Source organism: Python bivittatus, unplaced genomic scaffold (genome assembly GCF_059951505.1).
Source record: "Python bivittatus isolate LINGU-HERP-01145 unplaced genomic scaffold, Pbiv_v1 ctg000330_np1212, whole genome shotgun sequence".
Lineage (NCBI taxonomy): Eukaryota > Metazoa > Chordata > Lepidosauria > Squamata > Pythonidae > Python > Python bivittatus.
In genome coordinates this window covers 231026-252301 of record NW_028277058.1, presented here as the reverse complement: position 1 = coordinate 252301, position 21276 = coordinate 231026, and the positions used below count along the sequence as shown (strand labels likewise).

The 21276-nt window shown below is 37.6% G+C and overlaps 1 protein-coding gene across 6 annotated transcripts in view; it reads left to right on the top strand.

Annotated features, from left to right (window-relative positions):
- The window catches only part of TTLL1 (TTL family tubulin polyglutamylase complex subunit L1), a 54080-nt gene that overhangs the window by 15661 nt on the left and 17143 nt on the right, over positions 1-21276 (top strand). Inside the window, exons 1-4 of one of the 6 annotated variants that reach the window (XM_088141589.1) lie at positions 3084-3142; positions 7941-8057; positions 13219-13427; positions 20200-20380. In XM_088141589.1, the coding sequence (XP_087997715.1) occupies positions 7945-8057; positions 13219-13427; positions 20200-20380 (503 nt within the window). In that variant the 5' untranslated portion in view covers positions 3084-3142; positions 7941-7944. The other 5 variants (XM_025174893.2, XM_025174892.2, XM_025174895.2 and 2 more) reach the window with 5 other exon arrangements.

The following is a 21276-nucleotide window of genomic DNA, read 5'->3' as shown; positions in this document are numbered from 1 at the left end:
TGATAAAGTGAGATAGTTTTTTTGTTATAATATACAGATGGAATAATGAGAAAATATGTGGTTGAAAGGATTGAAATTTACACTATGTTATGATCTTAAAGAGAATTTTTATAAAAAGATGAAGTTGGTATGTGTCACCAGAAAAATTGTCTTAGAATGTATAAAGGCACTTCAAATTCATGTTGGAAATGTGAACAACAAGAAGGGACATTTTATGCTTGGTGGACATGTTAAAAAGCTGGAAAAGTTTGCATTCAAATTCAGAGGATTTTAATGATTAATATACAATTGAGACCAGAGGTCTTTCTTTTGGAACTGATAGACAAACAATTGGAAAAAAGTCATGGAACTCTGTTGCTGAATATGGTAACTGCAGCAAGATTAGTTTATGCACAAAGATGGAAAGATTCGGCAATACCTACAATGGAGGAATGGTTGGTGAAGATGATGGAATTCGCTGAGATGGGCAAATTGACTTCTTTGATTAGAGAAAAGACAATATCTATGTTTATTGCTGACTGGAACCCCCTTATGGACTTTTTGCGGAAAACAGGAAAAAATGAACTTATGATTTATGGTTTTAATGATTAGATAGGATAGATTATAGAGAGACATGTTCTAATTTTAGAGAAAGAGGTAAATTTATAACTGTACTTATAACTGCTGTAAAGAAGATCAGAAGCCCCCTTAAGATAAGGGTAAAACTCCCCCTTAAAATAAGATTTTAAAAAAGAGTCACTAATGTTGGAATTAAGCTACTTCCCAGTTTCTTATAAAACAAGGCTGTGAAGCCATTGGGGCCAGGTGATTTATGACTCTTCAGATTTCATTAATGTCTTCTTTTTTGAAGGGAGTTTAACTCTTCCCTACTGCAGTGGTAAGATGTCACAGCTACTCAAATAATTACTAATTTCCTTATTATTCATGTGGTCTGCAGTATATAAACTAGAATAAAAATTAACAAAAGAATTGCAGATTCCATGATTATTAGTTATTCTAGTGCTGCTAGCAGCTCTGACTGAATATATGGCTCTATGTTTTACTTTTTCTTTTAGTTTATTTGTCATTAATGTTTAGCTTTTGTTCCCATGTTCATAAAATTTCTGTTTAATGTAAACTGAATTAGTGGCTATCTTTTGAGATTCCAGTGCTTCAAGTTCTCTCCTTTTTTAAATGAATTTTTTATATATAGCCTTTGACCCTGATTCTTTGTGAGTTGATTATAATTCTTTAATTTGACAAGAAAGTTTAGCAGTATATCCTGCCTTTTTCTTTTTAAATAAGGTGTATTCTTTGATGCAAACTCCTCTCAGAGTACCTTTATGACATCCCAAATACAGTAATTGTCCTAGCAGTATTTGCATTGTCACTTGTGAGATGGCATTTTTAATTCTGTCCACTGTATCAGGTTTATCTAAGATGAATGGATTTAATCTCCACATTTGTAAGTCCATTCTGAAACTGATTAGAAAGAAGCAAGATACTGGAACATGATCAGGTAGGCCAACAAACCCAATAGTGACTGAAATTATTGATAAATTTAAAGAATCAGAAATTAATATATAATCAATTCTAGAATATGTCTTAAATCTTGGGACTTAATATGTATAATCTACAGCTGTTGGATTAATTTTCTTTCAGACATCAATTACAGAAAATTGAGTGAAAGGCTTCATTAATGATGTACGTTTTTGTCTGTAGAGTATATTTTGGGCCATGCTTTTATCTAAAATATATGTTGGCCTCTGCAACACAATTAAAGTCTCTACCTACAATAATATAACCATCACTACATTTTGACAATTTAGAGAAGATAGAAATTTATGTGGTTTTGATCAAGGCAATAAATGGAAGGCCTTGTTATTTTAAATACCTTTCACAAATATGAACTGACCACTGGGGTCTTTCTCGGCTTTAACATTTTGCAGGTTAATGGGTGTTATTTAAAATTAAAACAACTCCCCTAGCCCTAGGAGATCCTCTAGCTACGAGTTGCTGACCAATTGTTGGATGGGAAAATGTATCCTTTTTATTTTATGCCCCAGCCATGTGTAAACCCCAGTGTAACAGTGGGGTTTTCTCTAAGTATTGCTTTAGGGACTCTCTTATATTTGATTGGATCTCCCATACCCCTAATATTGTATGAGGAGGCCTTAAACTCTGCCTCACTTTGCATTTGTAGTCAATCCTTTGATTTTATTCCCTTGAATGAATTACAGCCAGCTAACTGATCTGCTGTAGAAGACTCCACCCTGGAATCTATAGGAGGTGAAATCCTCTTGTTAACTGGTGGCAAACAAATTTTATCAGTTGTTATAGCTAGTAATGTAAATATAGTGTTCTGTCATTTAAATTATTTATAATTCCAGTTTCTAATGGTTTGTAACCCAAATTTAAACAGGGGGAACATACTGTTCTGCCTTCACAAAACAGGCTACTTCTCTCCTTGATAAGAAAAGCAAGGCTCAGTGAACAAGAAAGAATAAACTGAAGACCAGAGTTCATCCCACAGAAGTTGAGATTTTTAAATCAATAAAGATTCAGCCTATTAAACTGTGCTCCACAGACGGTCCATTGGGAAAAACTTATAGCAAAGTCTGGACATTTTCTTGATCGATGGCAGGAGCAAAGACCATAATGCGATTATATCCTTCCATAAGAATGCTTTGGGACAGGTAATTACAACATTTAAAATAAAAAATAAAAGCAGGTAGGTGATTTTTACCATGATTTGGAAGATTTCTACCGTGGTTGCAACTTACCAAGAAAAGGTTGTTATTGCTAAATCTGAATCTGCTCTGAGCATCGCCGAACATGAGAAAACTATAAAATGCAAATTAGAAGCAAGGAAGGTCACACCAGCAAGGAAGATGTTCACCAGGGCGGCTGTCCTTCAGCAAGAAATGTTTGACACAATACATTGGCGACGATTCCCCAAAGCATCTTTAACGGATGGTATTCAACGACCTCCAACAAACAAGAAAGCGGCGATTTCCGGGGCCACTCCCGCCTTCCCTCGCTCGGCCGGCAGGGAAGGCCGCGCGGCGTCCCGGTTGCCCAGCAACACTACGGAAGCGCCGTCCGACCCAGGAGGAGCTTCGGGGACTCGAACAGATGGAGCGTCGCCGCTGCGTTGGGGACGGTGAGCTCGAGGCCCTTTCCCGGGGCCGCCTCCGGGGAGGAGGTCGGCTTGGAGGACTTCCGTATTTTACCTCAAAGCGATGAACGTAATAACGTAACAGGACTTTATTTAAACAATAAAACCAATCCCTTTCTAAAAATATGATTTTTTATATTTTATGTTTCTTTTGCCCTTGCTCTTGGCTGTCATCCCTAAGGCAGGGTTTCTCAAGCTGAGCGGCTTTAAGCGACTTCAACTCCCAGGATTCCTCAGCCAGCATAGCTCGAGGAACGCTGCGCTCAGGGCCAGAGCCTTCGCGGTGCTAGGTGTGTTCTGGGTCTCGCTGAGGAAGGGGCGCTCTGCTGTCTGTTGAAAGCCGTGGGATTATTTAGAAGAGGTCCCAGCAGTTAGTTGCGGTCTCCTTGTCCCTCCCGCGTCTGTCGACCTTTTGCCCCACTCAGGTCTTACCCAGGCGGGCGTTGTAGTCATGCGCTCTGAAAATCTGGCGAGGGTGGTGGTGGAGGTTCATAGACAACCTTTTCCAACCTTTCCAAAAGGTTTCCAACCTTTTAGTTGCCTCTCTCTCTAAATACTCCTCATGCAAATGGGATGTTTCTGAATCTTTGAGATTTTCAAAACGGTTTATAATATACTTATAGTAATAATATCGAAGCCCCTTGGAAAACATATGCCCGTAATTATTTTAAAATGTACTAAATATTTTGGAAAGTTTTGAATTGCAGGCTTAAGTATGACTTACAACATTCTTTTGCAGCATAATTTAAATCATTTTTATACCAGTTGAAAAGGGGAAAAATAAGAATGGGTAAAGTGTGCATCAGATATCAAGATATGGGGATATAATCTAATTGTAAAAGGGGGGATATGTATGGTAGAAACACTTTAAATGCAAGAGAAATTTATTTCAAAATTGTGTGATGTTAAATAGAATTAATAATAAGTATAACCTGAGGTGTTTGAAACACTTGATATTCTGGGAGTTTATTTACTTTTTTTTTTTATTACAGACATATAACAAGCAAAAGAATCAGTGATAGTACAATAAAAACTCAGTTACTTTTTTTGTGCCTACAAGTCAGGGTTGACTCCTGGTGACTACCTGGACTAATTCCCGTAGTTTGCTTGGCAAGATTTTTGGAAGTGGTTTGCTATAACATTAATTACATTTAATTACATTACAGTAATTAAAATTAACTTAAGAGAAGGGGGAAAAAAGGATCCATATAATGTTTGAGAGATCCTTAAACTTAATATTATTAAATTTAGACCTAATCTAAACTTTGTTAAACTATTACTAAATTTTTTCCTTCTTATTTTTTAGAAAATAAAGATGTTTTAAAAACTGATAAAGAACACATATTCTGAATCCATTCTTTAACAGCAGGAATATACATTTCTTTTCAGCTATGTAAAATAACTCTGCCAAACCCCAGACTCCAGAAAAGCAAAATTCCTTATAAAATGTCAAATTTCATATTTTGGGAATATAATTCAACATTACAGTTATAACCTTTAACTACTGTATATTTTTTCCAAGGCCATGTTAACATATGTCATAATTTGAAACAAAAAATGAGCCATGACTGGACATGACCAGCTCATGTGAATCAGAAAGCCCTCATTTCTTAAAACTTGGACCCAGTGATTTTCCAAAACTGGATGTTCTAATTCCTCATTTCACATTTCATATACGTTACCAATGTTAATCTTCCTCCTGTTTTTACTTTCATATAAAATTGAATTGTTGATTTCAGTCAAACTACGGCATCTCTTAGAATTCTAGGTAACTCATGCTGCCAATTCAGGTAAATCAGAGTTATTACATAGCCCCTTAAAATAACCATTATGAGTCAAATGATGTAGGATAATTTGTCCCTTGCTTGGCCCAGAACTTCCAATGAAACATTTTCCCTGCTATTTTCAAATTAGGATTATTCCACTTACCAGATATGTCTAATGGCTTCCAGAACTGGAAAAGATGTTCCCTGTTTACTATAAATTGACCCTAAAATTTGCAAAGTTTAACCCTAAAACTTGCCAAGATTTCAAAAGGGAGATGCCTTTTGTCAGAGTCTGCAAAGTCTCCTTTACTTTCTAATTCAGCCAAAATCTTTTTCAAAAAGATTTGAAACACAGATATTAAACAAAAAGCTCAGTGACAAAGTTGAAAGTCTTATAAATTACAGTCACCATCATTAGGGGACAATCCCAGTTTAGCCAGAGAGACTTGAGGGGTCTTGACTTGCCATAAATTATTTCTCAATAATTTATCTGTGCAAAATACCTAATAGGGTACAAAAGCATCTGTAGCACCAGGTTGGGGACAAATCAAATTTAGGAGACTGATAGATCTTCCAAATGTTTCAAGCTGAAAATTTTAATATTTTAATAAAAATTATAAATTTTATTTTTGGAATCTGTATAATATTTAACATGAACTTTTCCATACAGGTAGTCCTTGTTTAGCAACCATTTGCAGTTACGATAATGAAAAAGTAACTTTACAATCAGTTCTCACATTTATGACTTTGCAAGTCTGTAAAGCAAAGGAAAGCTGAAGAGCATAAGTACAGTCATGATTTCACTTAGCAACTGTTTCACTTAACGACTGAGTTGCTGATCCCAATTATGGTTGCTAAATGAGGACTACCTGTAGTAAATTATGTAAATAGTTTATATGCTGTTGTATATATTTAGTTTAGGCTTCTAGGTTGAATTTCATATAATAGACCATTTGTATTAGTGAAGTCAAAACTGGTCCAAGCAAATATACTTCTTTAAATAAAATAAAAGGAAGGCTTAAGGGAAGTTGGTTTATAATAAATGTTATGCAGAATATTTTGGTAATCTATGATAATTACTGAGGTGAATGATATATTCCATTCTACAGGTTATGCTTTATATCTACTAACTTGGGTAGAATATAATAGGAGATATACCCAGAAAATATAATATATTTAATGATAATATATAATATAATAGGAGATATACCCAGAAAAAGTTTAATACCTCCAAATATGTGGAAAGATGATCATATTGAAGGGGTATTATTAGTTAATACTAGAAACCCTTATTTTCTATTTAGCAGAGTTGCAATTGGGACTGGCAACTCCATCACTAAGCAATGCGGTTGTAAAATGAAATGTCACATGACTGCACCTGACTTCATCAGTTCTGGCTGCAATTGTTAAGCGAATCACCCACGGTTGTTAAGTGTGATGTCACATGACTGCGACTTTCTGCTGGCTTCCCCATTGACTTTGCTTGTTGGAAGCTGGCTGTGAAGGTCGCAAATGGCGATCATGTGACTGCAGGATGGTGTGACTGTTGTAAATGCGTGCCGGTTGCCAAGCGCCCAAATCACGAGCACATGACCATGGGAATGCTGTGACAGCTGCAACTTTAAGGACAGGTTGTAAATGTCCTTTTCCAGCACTGTTTTAACTTTGAACAGTCATGAATGAGCAGTTGGTGAGCAAGGACTACCTGTATATATAAGTCATACTTAAATTACTGAAACTGATATAAGTGTGTGTGTACATATATTTATAATTGCGTAATTGTGTAATTGAATAATGTATATCATATTAATATAGTTATAAAATATAGATACAGACTGTTGTTGTTCAGTCGTTAAGTCGTGTCCGACTCTTCATGACCCCATGAACCATATCGCACCAGGCCTCCTTCACTGCCTCCCTGAGTTTGCTCAGTTTCATGCTCATTGCTTCACTGATGCTGTCTAACCATCTCATCCTCTGCCGTCCCCTTCTCCTTTTGCCTTCAATCTTTCCCAGCATCAGGGTCTTTTCCAAGGGTCTTTGCATTAGGGTCTTCGCATTAGGTGACCAAAGTATCTCAGCTTGAGCTTCATTATCAATCCTTCCAATGAGCAGTCAGGGTTGATTTCCTTTAAGATTGACTGGTTTGACCACCTAGCAGTCCAGGGGACTCTTAAGAGTCTTCTCCAGCACCACAGTTCAAAGGCATCAATTGATTATGCGGATCTTTGTTGGCAAGGTGATATCTCTGCTTTTTAATATGCTGTCTAGGTTTGCCATAGCTTTCCTCCCAAGGAGCAAGCGTCTTTTAATTTCATGGCTGCAGTCTCCAACTGCGGTGATCTTGGAGCCCAAATAAATGAAGTCTGTTACTGCTTCCATTTCTACCCCTTCTATTTGCCAGGAATTGATGGGTCCAGATGCCATGATCTTAGTTTTTTTAATGTTGAGTTTCAAGCCAGCTTTCGCACTCTCCTCTTTCACCCTCATCAAGAGGCTCTTTAGTTCTTCTTCACTTTCTGCCATTAGGGTGGTATCGTCTGCATATCTGAGGTTGTTGATGTTTCTCCCTGCAATCTTAATTCCAGCTTGTGATTCTTCCAGCCTGGCATTTCTCATGATGTACTCTGCATATAAGTTAAATAAGCAGGGTGACCGTATACAGCCTTGTCGTACTCCTTTCCCTATTTTGAACCAATCGGTTGTTCCGTGACCGGTTCTAACTGTTGCTTCTTGGCCTGCATACAGATTTCTCAGGAGACAGGTAAGGTGGTCTGGTACCCCCATCTCTTTAAGAATTTGCCACATTTTGTTGTGATTCACACAATCAAAGGCTTTTGCATAATCAATGAATAGATACAGATACACGTAATTAATTTTATATGATCTTATGCAATTCCCATAATCACATGCCTGTTTGCTTCACAGTCTCTCAATTGTGGCACGTAAAAAATTCAAATGAATAAATATTACAAATTATACTTTTAAAAAATAAGTCAATCAATTTGCTTTTTTAGGATAATGGCAGGAAAAGTAAAGTGGGTGACTGACATAGAGAAATCTGTGCTAATAAACAATTTTGAAAAGCGAGGATGGATCCCAGTGTCTGAAAATGAAGACTGGAACTTCTACTGGTAAGCAAAAAGTATTACATATTATGGAATATTTAGTACACATCTCTTAAAGTTGATAGATTATTAATAATGGAAAGGAAGTTTCCTGTAGAGGAAAGTAGTCATTTGGGAAACAATAAGGAAATAAATTCTGACTTATAAATTCTGACAGGGATTGCCATCTCTAAGTGGTGCGGTTGCACTTTACGACTGCAACACTTAGCAATGGAAATTCTGGTTGCAGTTGCTTTCATAAGTTGAGGACTACCTGTGTCTTTATAGTGGAAGAGGTAAACCTGATGTGACATTATTGCCATCTAGGCAACAGTATCCTCCCTTGATGTTTTGAATTGCAAGTACTATCATTTCTCAGTAATTTTTTTTTTAAAAGAACATTTGTCCTAGTTTAATTATGTTACAGTGGGACGAAAAAGTATTTAGTCAGCCGCCAATTGCGCAAGTTCTCCCACTTAAAAAGATGAGAGAGGCCTGTAAGTTTCATCATAGGTATACCTCAACTATGAGAGACAAAATGGGGGAAAAAATCCAGAAAATCACATTGTCTGATTTTTAAAGAATTTATTTGCAAATCATGGTGGAAAATAAGTATTTGGTCAATATCAAAAGTTCATCTCAATACTTTGTTAAATATCCTTTGTTGGCAATGACAGAGGTCAAACGTTTTCTGTAAGTCTTCACAAGGTTTTCACACACTGTTGCTGGTATTTTGGCCCATTCCTCCATGCGGATCTCCTCTAGAGCAGTGATGTTTTGGGGCTGTCGCTGGGCAACATGGACTTTCAACTCCCTCCAAAGGTTTTCCATGGGGTTGAGATCTGGAGACTGGCTAGGCCACTCCAGGACCTTGAAATGCTTCTTACGAAGCCACTCCTTTGTTGCCCGGGCGGTGTGTTTGGGATCATTGTCATGCTGAAAGACCCAGCCATGTTTCATCTTCAATGCCCTTGCTGATGGAAGGAGGTGTTCGTGCAAAATCTCACGATAAATGGCCCCATTCATTCTTTCCTTTACACGGATCAGTCGTCCTGGTCCCTTTGCAGAAAAAGAGCCCCAAAGCATGATGTTTCCACCCCCATACTTCACAGTAGGTATGGTGTTCTTTGGATGCAACTCAGCATTCTCTCTCCTCCAAACACAACGAGTTGAGTTTAGACCAAAACGTTCTACTTTGGTTTCATCTGACCATATGACATTCTCCCAATCCTCTTCTGGATCATCCAAATGCTCTCTAGCAAACTTCAGACTGGCCCAGACATGTACTGGCTTAAGCAGGGGGACATGTCTGGCACTGCAGGATTTGAGTCCCTGGCGGCGTAGTGTGTTACTGATGGTAGCCTTTGTTACTTTGGTCCCAGCTCTCTGCAGGTCATTCACTAGGTCCCCCTGTGTGGTTCTGGGATTTTTGCTCACCGTTCTTATGATCATTTTGACCCCATGGGGTGAGATCTTGTATGGAGCCCCAGATCGAGGGAGATTATCAGTGGTCTTGTATGTCTTCCATTTTCTAATTATTGCTCGCACAGTTGATTTCTTCACACCAAGCTGCTTGCCTATTGCAGATTCAGTCTTCCCAGCCTGGTGCAGGTCTACAATTTTGTTTCTGGTGTCCTTCGACAGCTCTTTGGTCTTGGCCATAGTGGAGTTTGGAGTGTGACTGTTTGAGGTTGTGGACAGGTGTCTTTTATACTGATAACAAGGTCAAACAGGTGCCATTACTACAGGTAACGAGTGGAGGACAGAGGAGCCTCTTAAAGAAGTAGTTACAGGTCTATGAGAGCCAGACATCTTGCTTGTTTGTAGGTGACCAAATACTTATTTTCCACCATGATTTGCAAATAAATTCTTTAAAAATCAGACAATGTGATTTTCTGGATTTTTTTTCTCATTTTGTCTCTCATAGTTGAGGTATACCTATGATGAAAATTACAGGCCTCTCTCATCTTTTTAAGTGGGAGAACTTGCACAATTGGTGGCTGACTAAATACTTTTTTGCCCTACTGTATTTAACTTATTCGATTTAGACACCATCTGGTCCAACCAACTCTGGGCAGTATGCAATAAAACCAACTGAATAAAAACAGAATATGATAATTATAAAAGAAGAAACAGCAAGAACCAATGGCAAATCCAGCTAACCAACCCTCACACAATGTGGCAGGGTCCCCAACCACTGTAACCCAAGGCCTGGGAGAACAGCCTGGTCTTTAAGGCTTTCTGGAATACCAGCAAGGTGGGAGTCACACAGATCTCAGGGGAATCTCATTCCAGAGGGCAGGCTCCGCAGTAGAGAAGGAAGTTTCCTAGGTCCCACTAGAAGATACAGTTTAATTGAAGGGAACCAGAGCACAACAACTCTGTTGGATGAAATTGGCCAGGCTGATACCTGATAGGCGGTCCCTTGGGTAACTGGCCCCTATGCCATATGCCAGGTCATAACCAGGGCCTTGAATCATACCTGGAAGCATACTGGTAACCAGTGCCGCTCACAAAGCTGATGTGTCACGTGGGCACACAGAGGCATGCCCATCACTGCCTGCACCACTGCATTCTGAACCAATTGAAGCTTCTGAGTAGTCTTCAAGGGCAACCCCATTGCAATAGTCAAGCTATGAAGCAACTAGGGCCTGAGTGACTTGGTTCACAATGGTATTTAATGCATCATGTATTTTGTAAACCAGATAAACAGGATTTGGAAATTTATTTTGATGTAATAGACCATCTGCAAATTTAATAATTGTGATGCTATTAAAGTTTAAAATCATGGGCCAGGCTGATACCTGATAGGCGGTCCCTTGGGTAACTGGCCCGTATGCCATATAGGGTTTTACAGGTCATAACCAGGGCCTGGTTTAAGGGCCTGGTCAAAGTTTAAAATCATTGTGAAAAAAAAAGAATTACAATGCCAAATTTGGAAAAAGGGTTAAGAAATATTTGACTACATAAGCCCTCCCAATTTGGAATTATATGTTGCTTTTATATGTGCTAAATTAATCAACTTGGTTCACAATACTGAATATTCATTAAATCATATTATGACAATTATTGACAAGAAGGTGTCAATCTGACAGAATGACAATTATTGACAATGAAGTGAAAAACTGAGTAAAATTATTAAATGAATTTCAAATTGAAACAACAGGAACAACATACTGTTATTTCCACAATTAAAGATTCCAGGAATAAAGTATGTAAAGACTGATTGGGTATATCATTTTTGTTTTCATTTTGACCTAACTATATAGTATCAATTCAGTGGAATCTGGTAAATAAATTAGAGTTTTTAAACAAAATAAATCTGAAGATTTCTCAAGATTATACTTTGCCACAGCATTATTATAGGAAGCAACTGACACTATAAAAACTGGGAAAGTTTTTATAAAAACCTGCTGTTTTTTTCATATAATAATGTAAGATGTCATGTTGAATATTTTGCTCCTGTATTTTTGGAGGTGTAGTGATGTTTTGAGAATAAAGCAGTCTTCCAATCTGTGAGCTCAGCCACCTGTCTGTTAAACCCAGGGCCCTCCTGCATGATTGAGGCTGCCTGGGGGTGGTGGTGTCTGCTTTTTTACAGGAGAGGGTGGGTTCCCTCAGCCTTGAAGGAGGCTGTGGTGTGCCCTCTCCTTAAGAAGCCATCACTGGACCAATCATCCTGGACAATTTTCATTCAGTCTTCAGCCTCTCCTTTCTAGGAAAGATGTTGGAGAGGGTATAGGGAACCATGGAGATAACCTTGGATAAAATATCCAGAAGCCATTAGGACAACAGGTGCAGAATAAGCAGGTGTTAATGGGGGGTGGCGAGAAAATTTTTAAAAAAGACTCAGACTGGCTCTCCCCTGACTTTCTGGGATATAAAAGGGAGGGGAGGGAAAACACAGGCAGATCTGCAAGATTCTGTATAGCCTGTATCAACAGAGTTCTAGTCTTTTAGTGGAGTCAGTTTCCTAATCTTGTTTACTTCTTAGGGCTGACACGAGAGGACCCAGAAGGAAACAGATTATATAGACCTGTATCTGCGGCTTTTGATACCATTGATCGTGGTATCTTTGGGAATGGCTTAAGGGAATGGATGACATTGTTTTGCCATAGTTTTCCACTTTTGTGCCCAGTTTCAATCAGTGTTGATGGGAGGAGAGGACATTCTCACAGCCCTTCACTTGTGGGGTGCCACAGGGCTCAATACTCTCTCCCCTCTTGTTAAACATCCACATGAAAGTGCTGGATAACACATTCTGTCAGTTTGGAGTCATGCCCAGTTTTGCATCTCAACCCCAAGTTGACCAAATCATGCTGATGAATTCCTGGCCCAGTGCCAGCTACACAGGCCTGGATGGAGAAGAACAGTTAAAAACTTTATTGTTTTTCCAGGCTTTGGAATAGAATGGTGGTCAAAGTCCCATGTGGGTTTTTTGGGGGGGGGGAGGAGGTGATATGGGGTTGGTCTTCTGGTTGGTTGTATTATTTTTTTGATATATGTTGTTTCTTTTAATTGTAAGCCACCCAGGGTCATTGAGGAGTCAGGCGGCCTCAAAATTTAATTAATTAAATAAATAATAAAATGTTTCCTTCTTTTTATGAGGCTTCCGAGAATTGATCATACTTGGGAAATCAAGCTAAATTTCTAAAAATCCCTTCTGTTTTCCTGTGCTGCATATGCTTCAAAGATAACATCGTGCCAAGTGCTTGGTATACCTTATTCCTCAGAGGTAGAGTTCCATCCAGATGGCTATATCATGTATTTGTGCTATAATCAAAATACGTTCTCCTCAAAGTTAAAGATTACCAGAGATGTGGTTGCAGGGGAAGAGTTGAAACAGTTTTCTTTACAAATGCCTTTTAAGTTTTTCAGTCTCTTTTTTGCTAAACATATTAAACCCATGAGCGAAATTCTTTTTAATTCCAATTCATCATATTTCAAATGCAGATTTAGTCTCTCCATGATGTTCCAAGCTGTTTCCTGACCTATGGCACGTGCATGTCAGTCAAGAGATACTGTGCAGCAGTTCCATTTTTTGTCGTGAACAGATTTCTTTTGTTGTAATTTTTTTTAACGTATGAAAAAGGTGGTAGAAAAACACAGGAGGAATTATAAATAATCTGAATTACTTATAAAACTTCCATATTTGGAAGCACCCTGAGTAATAATCTTGTCTTTACAGGATGAGTGTGCAAACTATTCGAAATGTTTTCAGTGTAGAAACTGGTTATCGTCTCTCTGATGACCAGATTGTCAACCATTTTCCTAACCACTACGAGCTTACCCGGAAGGACTTAATGGTGAAAAATATTAAAAGGTACAGAAAAGAACTGGAAAAAGAAGGTAGTCCTCTTGCAGAGAAAGATGAAAATGGAAAATATCTTTATTTAGGTGAGTTGGTTTAGCTAATCAGAATTATTTGTATATGTCTTTGAATATCAGGTATGCTAAGGCTGCATCCCTATATCTGCTTGAAAGTAAAGTCTTCTTCAGGTTTTGCTCAACTCCTGTTAACATCATGGATACACATTTATGGAGGAACCTTTTGGCAGCAGTGGAGAAATGGTTTTCCATTGCTGCCTTCATGGTCTAGCCTACAGACTTTGGAGTTCCTGATGATGTCCCATCTGACTGCAGCTCTAATTTGCCTAGTGTTTCAACCTCAGCAAAGGTCAGCTATGTGCCTATAATCTAGAGTTGAGCAGCATTTAGATTTTCAGTGGACTACTGTATTTTGAGATCAGCTTCTGAAGACTTCCAGTGGAGGACAACATGGCAGAAGGTCCCTTTGGCTGAAGTTCCTCTGAAGCTGGAGCGTTAAACATGTTTAATTTGGTGTCTCAGGAATTTTTTCCAAGACATGAAGCATTCTCCAGGCAAGGGGAAGCCATCGAATCGCACCACGTGTCTTCCGGACAGCTATAGCTTATTGAACAAACATGGGTTCCGAACGAACGGTGAGGATCGGCCGGGAAGTGGGTGGATCAGCTTGTCAGTGCTGCTTTTAAAGCCTCTTAAAGAGACATTACGTCCAACCACCCCACCTCTAAAATCACTTTTGCTGTAAGTTACTTAAAGCATTTAAAGAGGCTCTCTCCACTACAGAAATATTTCTTCTCTTGGTTGGACTTTCATTATTTTTTGGGACTTTTAAAGTGCATTGTATTGGATTTGAAGGATTGAAATAAGAGCATGCAATCTGGAAGTTTTAATGTTTTCAAAGAAGTCTCACTTTTAGGAGATTATTTTTATCTATATTTTACTATTGCTTTTAAAAAGGAATTTTACATAAGTTTTTGTGTGTGTGTGGAATTGAGAGAGATTTATTCTTAAATGCTGTGGGAAAGTTTTGGTTTGGTGATTTTCTCAAGTTATGATTGGCTGCAGATTCAACCCTCTTTTGTTTTGTTGCTAGTTTGTGAGAAAACAAAATCTGCTGATTTTTCCAAACTCTGATTGGCTGCTGATTTGCCCCCCCCCCTCCATCTTGCTGTTTGTTGTGGCTATCCAGTTACATTTGCATTTGGGAAATATTTGGCCACAAGAGGGAGAGAAAATATTAAATTAGAAACTATTGAAAGGAAGAAACAGCTTTCCTTTTCTTCTTTCTTTAATTTTTAACTAAGGGTGGAAAGAAGAAGGAACAGAAATAATGGCCACCAGAAAGCATATAAGGCATGGATCTGGTGAACTTGACTGGATGAAAGGCATGTTTGAAGAATATATTCTCAAAATCACACAAACGTTTATTTATTTATTTATTAAATTTCTCACCCGCCCATCTCCCCCCAATGGGGGAACTCTGGGTGACTCACAACAAACATTAAAAACATAAATATATATAAATACATAAAACATCAGTTAAAAGCATTACTAAAAAGGGGAAGGAGAGTCCAAGAAGATCTGGGGCTGAAGACAGGAGGCCTCTACAGGGCTAGCCATCCCCATGCTTGAGGTATTCCCTCCCCACCCCAGGCCAAGTGGCAGAACCAGGTCTTCAAAGCCTTACGGAAGGCCAGGAGTGAGGGGGCCAATCACACCTCCAGGAGCAGAATTATTCAAAGTGTTAACTAAATATTTGGTTTAAGATTTGCTGATCTTGACAAAAAGCTTGACCAAAAATTGGACAAAATTGAAAAGGAATTGGGAGAAGGAAATAAAAAAGTTAATGACATAGTCAACTTGTTGGAAAGTGAGAGGGACAAAGAGTTGGATAAAGCTGTACCACTGGAATTGAGAGATAAAGAACTTTGTTTAAGGTCCAGGGAAATTTCTGAGATTAAAGAAGAAAATTTAATAAATATGATGAATGAAATAGAGAAAATTCTTTGTATAAATTCTAAGTATGCAATTGTATATGGTAAGCCAAGAGATGTGTTGGTCTTTCAAGTACACTTTGTTTTTAAACTTAACACCGAAAACATGGATATAACTATGCCTAAAGAAATATCAGTTAGGATTTTAAGGAAGGGAAGGGATTATGCTGTTTTGACAGATACTTTGAAAAAGAATAAAATCCTCTTTTGTTGGGAAGGGATAGGGTGAATTAAATTTTAAAATAAAAGAATAGAGTTAGAAGGCTTTATATCTTATTGATCTACTTATATGCAACTGTTTGAATGTTTTAAGTTGGATAAAGAATTATAGATTTGTTAATGAAGTAATTTATTCTGAGATGCAACTTTGTATAAATGATGAATATGTTATGGTTAAAATGTATAAGATGTTGTTATAGATGAATCTAGAAGATGAACAAGCCAAGAAAGATGGAAGGTCCCCCAAATACCTACAGTGGAAGAATGGATTATTAAACTAATGGACTTGGCTTAAATGGTGAAATTAATAGTATTAATAAGAGATATCATTTTTTAAATTCATCTCCTTATGGCAGCCCTTCTTAGATTACATGCTTGTGGGGGGGGGGGGAAATGAAAGTGTTGATTGTGGGTTTTAATAATTAGGTGGGTTGTGTTGATAGAACTAATGTGAATTTGGATTAATTAGTTGTAAGAGATTAACTTTCTTTTAATTTGTATTTATATCTATATGGGAGATAGAAGTTGCTTTCCGTTTTATTTTTCTAACTATCTTCACTATTAGTTTTCAACTTATTTCTTTTATTTCTATTTTCTATCTTTACTGTATTCTTTTTTTGTTTTTAATTGTATTCTTTAATATAATATAATATAATAAAGTTCTTATTAAAAAAAAGAGTTCAGCTTCTGAGATCGCTATGGTCAGCCCATTGCTCCCAACTTGCTATTCAGCTTATTAAGAACCTTCAACCTGATTAAAGGTTCTTCCTGACTTGCAGTAAATTGTAGTTTGTTGTTAAATCAAAATTAGCAAGTTACAGTTTGTGCTTTCTTTTCCTAGAAATCAGAACATAAGTCATAATCAAAGTCTGATTTGTAATCCTATTTTCATGGTAAAGGTTAATTATAATTTGCTGGCGCAGATGTAAAAGTTTGACTTCTATGACTTCATGAACGCATCCATGTTGTTTTCTTGGCTGTAATACAGAAGTGGTTTGTCATTGCCTTGTTCTGGATGTTTGGTTTCCCAGTCCTGGGATTCCCTCATGGGCTCCCAACTGTATACAGGTAGTCTGCGGGTTAAGAATGCCTAGTTTAAGGGCAACCCATAGTTAAGAACAGAGGCTATTGTAGCAAAATTTGAGTTAAATACACAATGATTCGAGTTAATTACATAATACTAATTATACGGTATTATACAATACTGTTCCGGCTTACATACAAATTTGACTTAAGGACAGACCTTGGGAATGAACTTATTTTTAAACTGCGGACTACCTGTACTAATAAGACCTGGTCCTAATCTGACCACAAATCCAGGCTGATAAAGCCAGCCAAGCGCTGACACAATTAATTTACACTGAATTCAATGTAGCTGACATCTGAAAAGATAGGCATAGCATTGGTACACCATTTTTTTACATCAAAAATTGCATTTAGTCTTACGGAATGCATAAATTTTGCTTCTTCCCAATTTCAGCCTTTTTTTCCCCCTCATATACAACTCAAGGCAGCAAACATACCTAATACTCCTTCTTCCTCCTATTTTCCCCACAACAACAACTCTGTGAGGTGAGTTGGGCTGAGAGAGAATGACTGACCCAAAGTCACCCAGCCGGCTTTCATGCCTAAGGTGGAACTAGAAGTCCCCGTTTCCTGCTTTCTAGCCTGGAGCCTTCACCACTAGACCAAATTGGCTCTTTTATTTTATCTTTTATTGTAACATGCTTCACAGTTGTCTCATTCTTGGAAATCACAAAATGTATTTGCCACCAGACTCTGACAGTACTCCCTGCATTTAGGAGCCAGAATGAATATTGTTGGATGCCTTCATATTGACATTAATTGGGCAGTTTAAAAAAAGTCTGGCAGCAGCCATTCCTCTCTCTGGAGTACCTTTTGTAATTTCATGCCACCCCCACCCCCTTAATTACAAAATGGCCTTGAGCCACAAGTACTGCTGCAGTTAGTGGGAAGTGATAGGAGAGCAAAACATGAGAGTGAAACCCTTGTAAAGAACTGAGGAGAATCAAGGGAGAAGTGGAAGAGCAAGGAGGTAACGTGTGAATGATACTAGCACAGGGTCAGTGGTAGAACAGGACAGGGATGGCATTGCATCTGCTGAAATCTGATGGTGGCAGTGATACAGGTTGTTGGGAATTGGCAGAAACTGATGGGCAGCTTAGGGCCACAGAAAAAGTGAGGAGGGTGACATGGGTTGTATATCCAAGATTCAGAGCAGGAATGTCAGTAACATTTGGAAGGCACCCTCTAAATCAGTTTTCACTGCCATATGTGGTTTACTCATTTTCCTCTGCTCAAGACTAGTGACTATCTAAGCAATAATGTAATGAAACTCTAGATTATAACAATATCCTTGAGTGGCTAGAAGCTTTTTTGCTAGTCTAACTTTTTCTTATATAAACTAATAAAGGCAAGTATCTTCAATTTTGAGCACAGGTTCTGGTGACTTTATGTATATGCAACAATACCAAAGTGGCTTGCTATTGTCTTCTTTTATCATTATGGGGATTTTTTTTTTGTTCTTGCTTTCCCAGCCTGTAGCCCTAGATTACCTGGTTCCCTCCCATTCATGTGCTAACCAGTTTCAACCCTACTTAGGTTTTTAACCTCAGTAAAGGTCTGCTGGATGCTTCTAAACTAGGGATAGGCAGTATTTATATTCTCAGTAGGCTAGTCTTGAGAAACAGAGTGATTACATTGGGTTTTACTTAAAAAAAAACACTGGCTTCACCTTTAGGATGAAGCATAGGAATGGGGGTTGATGAGCAAAACTGTTTCATGAAAGATTCACCAAAGAAGAATTGATAGTAGCCCTTTGTTTCCCAATAAGGATATGAGAAAGCATTAAGAGAAAACTGGGGTGATGTGCACACAGACTTGACTTGTATCTTTACCTTAAATTGGAACTTTGAACAAGTCTATTTTTAGCCACTGCTTTATTAAAAGAATGTGTGAACAGTGTTGCTTGATCTAGGCACAGGCCATTTGAAGTCATCTAGAATTGACAATATAATTGGTAAGTTCTCAAATGTCTATTTATGCGGATGAAAGACATCCATATATTTAGAAATGTACAGCCTTGATATAACCCTTTTTATGAAATTGAATTATCCATTAAGAAACTGTATTTGGTCCAAAATCTTGAAGGGGGGCATGGCATAACCAAACAGTTCAGAAGTATTTACCTATTCAGTCACACCTTTAATTCAGAAATTCAAGGCAGTGCACACAGAGCCTCCCATTTTTCCCCACAGCAACAACCCTGTGAGGTGAGTTGGGCTGAGAGAGAGTGACTGGCTCAAAGTCACCCAGGGAGCTTCTGTGATGGATGGTGGACTTGAACCTGGGTCCCCCCACTCCTAATTAACTGTTAACCTTAACTGCTACACCATTACAGTATTGTAAAATACATTCCATCTATCTCAGGACTGTGCAATCTCTTCTCCAAAACCCCACTTAGCAGTTTGTTCCTTTCTCCCTTAGCAGCTCTCTCACAGCTTTCCCAAGGTCAGCTGTAAATTACATTAACTTTGGTTGGATGTAAGCCTCCCCTGAATTCAGTGGAATTTACTTCCATGTACAGGTAGTCCCCAGTTTCATTCCCAAGGTCTGTCCTTAAGTCCAATTTGCATGTAAGCTGGAACAGTATTATTGTATAATACTGTATAAGTAGTATTCTGTAATTAACTCGAACCATTGTGTATTTAATTCAAATCATTGTGTATTTAACTCGAATTTTGCTACAATAGGCTCTGTTCTTAACCATGGGTCATCTGTAAACTGGGTGTTCTTAACCCAGGGACTTCCTGTATTTAGTTCCATATGTAAGGAATGAATGGATGGATGGAATTAAAAAAAATATTGGAATGTGCTTGCAATATCTGAGAGAAATGAGAGGTAAGAATTTGGTTTTGCCATTGGGCCTGAGAATCCCATGAAAGCATGGAACCCATTAAATGGTTGGTATAAGCTGATTGCACTGTTCCCTGTCTTTTTGTTATTATAGTTTTTAACTGTTTTAATGGATAAATTATATTGATTTAGCTTTTGTTTTAATTGTGTATGCTGCCCAGAGTCACATGCAAGTGAGATGGGCGGCTATATAAATTCAGTAAACAAACAAATCAGGCCTGACAGTGGCAGCCAACTAATTAATTTAGTACTGTGTAATCCTCTTTTTTTAGCACAGAATCATAGAATCTGACTGAATAATACCTCCAGACTTTGAATTCTATAAATTAAGAAAGGCAAAAAAGGTAATGAGCATTCATTGGAGTTTCTCAGATAGGACTGAAACGCAGTAGCTGTATCAGTGTAGGACAAAACATGGAAAATTTTACAGATAGATACATATGAGGCTTTTTAGGATTAAAAAAGGATAATTCTCATAAAACATTTTATCTAACTTGTTAACAAAGTTAGATAAACCCACTTCTGTTTATTCTTATTTTAAAATGGAAAGTTAGATATCTAATGATTGCTATTACCTTATCTAAAATTAAAAAGATTGAAATGGATAATAATTGAAGAGAGGATTCATTCATTCAATCTATCTATCTATCTGATTTAACATGCTGTTTTAAATTCTCTTGTATCCCTTCTAGACTTTGTTCCTGTTACCTTTATGCTTCCAGCTGATTATAACTTATTTGTTGAAGAATTCAGAAAAAACCCTTCCAGTACATGGATTATGAAGCCTTGTGGAAAAGCTCAAGGGAAAGGAATTTTTCTCATCAATAAGCTTTCCCAAATTAAAAAGTGGTCTCGAGACAGCAAAACTTCTACGTAAGTTTCTTAGGAAATAAATGTTTTTTATGTTTATGTTGTATCTCACCCTACCATATTTGATTAAATTTATGCTATTCCAGACTTTCCCTTCATCAGAAACTCATAACTGTTTTAAAAAACTTATTAAGTTTTATAGTAAAAATTTGCAGGTGCTTTTATATGTTAAGCCTAAAGTAGACTTATAATTTACACTAATGTTGCTGTGTTAATGGCTTTGTCTTAATTTAATTAGTTTGTAGTAAAGACTTTTTTTAAAAAAAAAGAAAGCTTTCTTTGCAAAAAAGAATTGCATGAATCTCCTTTTGCCAGATGTAGATAAATACTCTCATGCTTGAAGGGCAGTTTTTTGTGTTCATGACACTTGAAACTACTTGCCATTTAGGACACATTTAGGAAGTTTCATGGCCACAACAAATACATTGGTTGAGAAACGTATTTGTAGTTTGTAACGCATAGCCCTAGCAGAATAGCTTAGTGCAGAAGGCTGGAGGTCTCAAACCTAGTCTCCCAAAGCCCTCTGGGCCTTCACCCCATAGCTCTGTCTCCTGTTTTAGGATAGGAGCCTGGTAGTTCTAGAAGGCACCTTACCTGGCTTTCTACCCCTAATGTCAGTATGTGAAAGATACAGGGCATGCATGTTTTGCCTTCTCTTTCTGTTGATTAAAAGGTAACAATGAGGAGAGGGAAGTCATACTTTCAGTAAGGTAAACTCCTGACAATGTAGTTTAGAGACACGTGGCTAGAGGATTTCAGTATTTTCTTGGGAGACAGTCCAATCTCACAACAGATTGATCAAAACTAAATTTTACAATAAAAGAAGAGATAAAATATAAAAACCTATTTATCTTTAAATATCCAAAATGCAAAGATTCAGTAATGAAAGAAATCAGTTA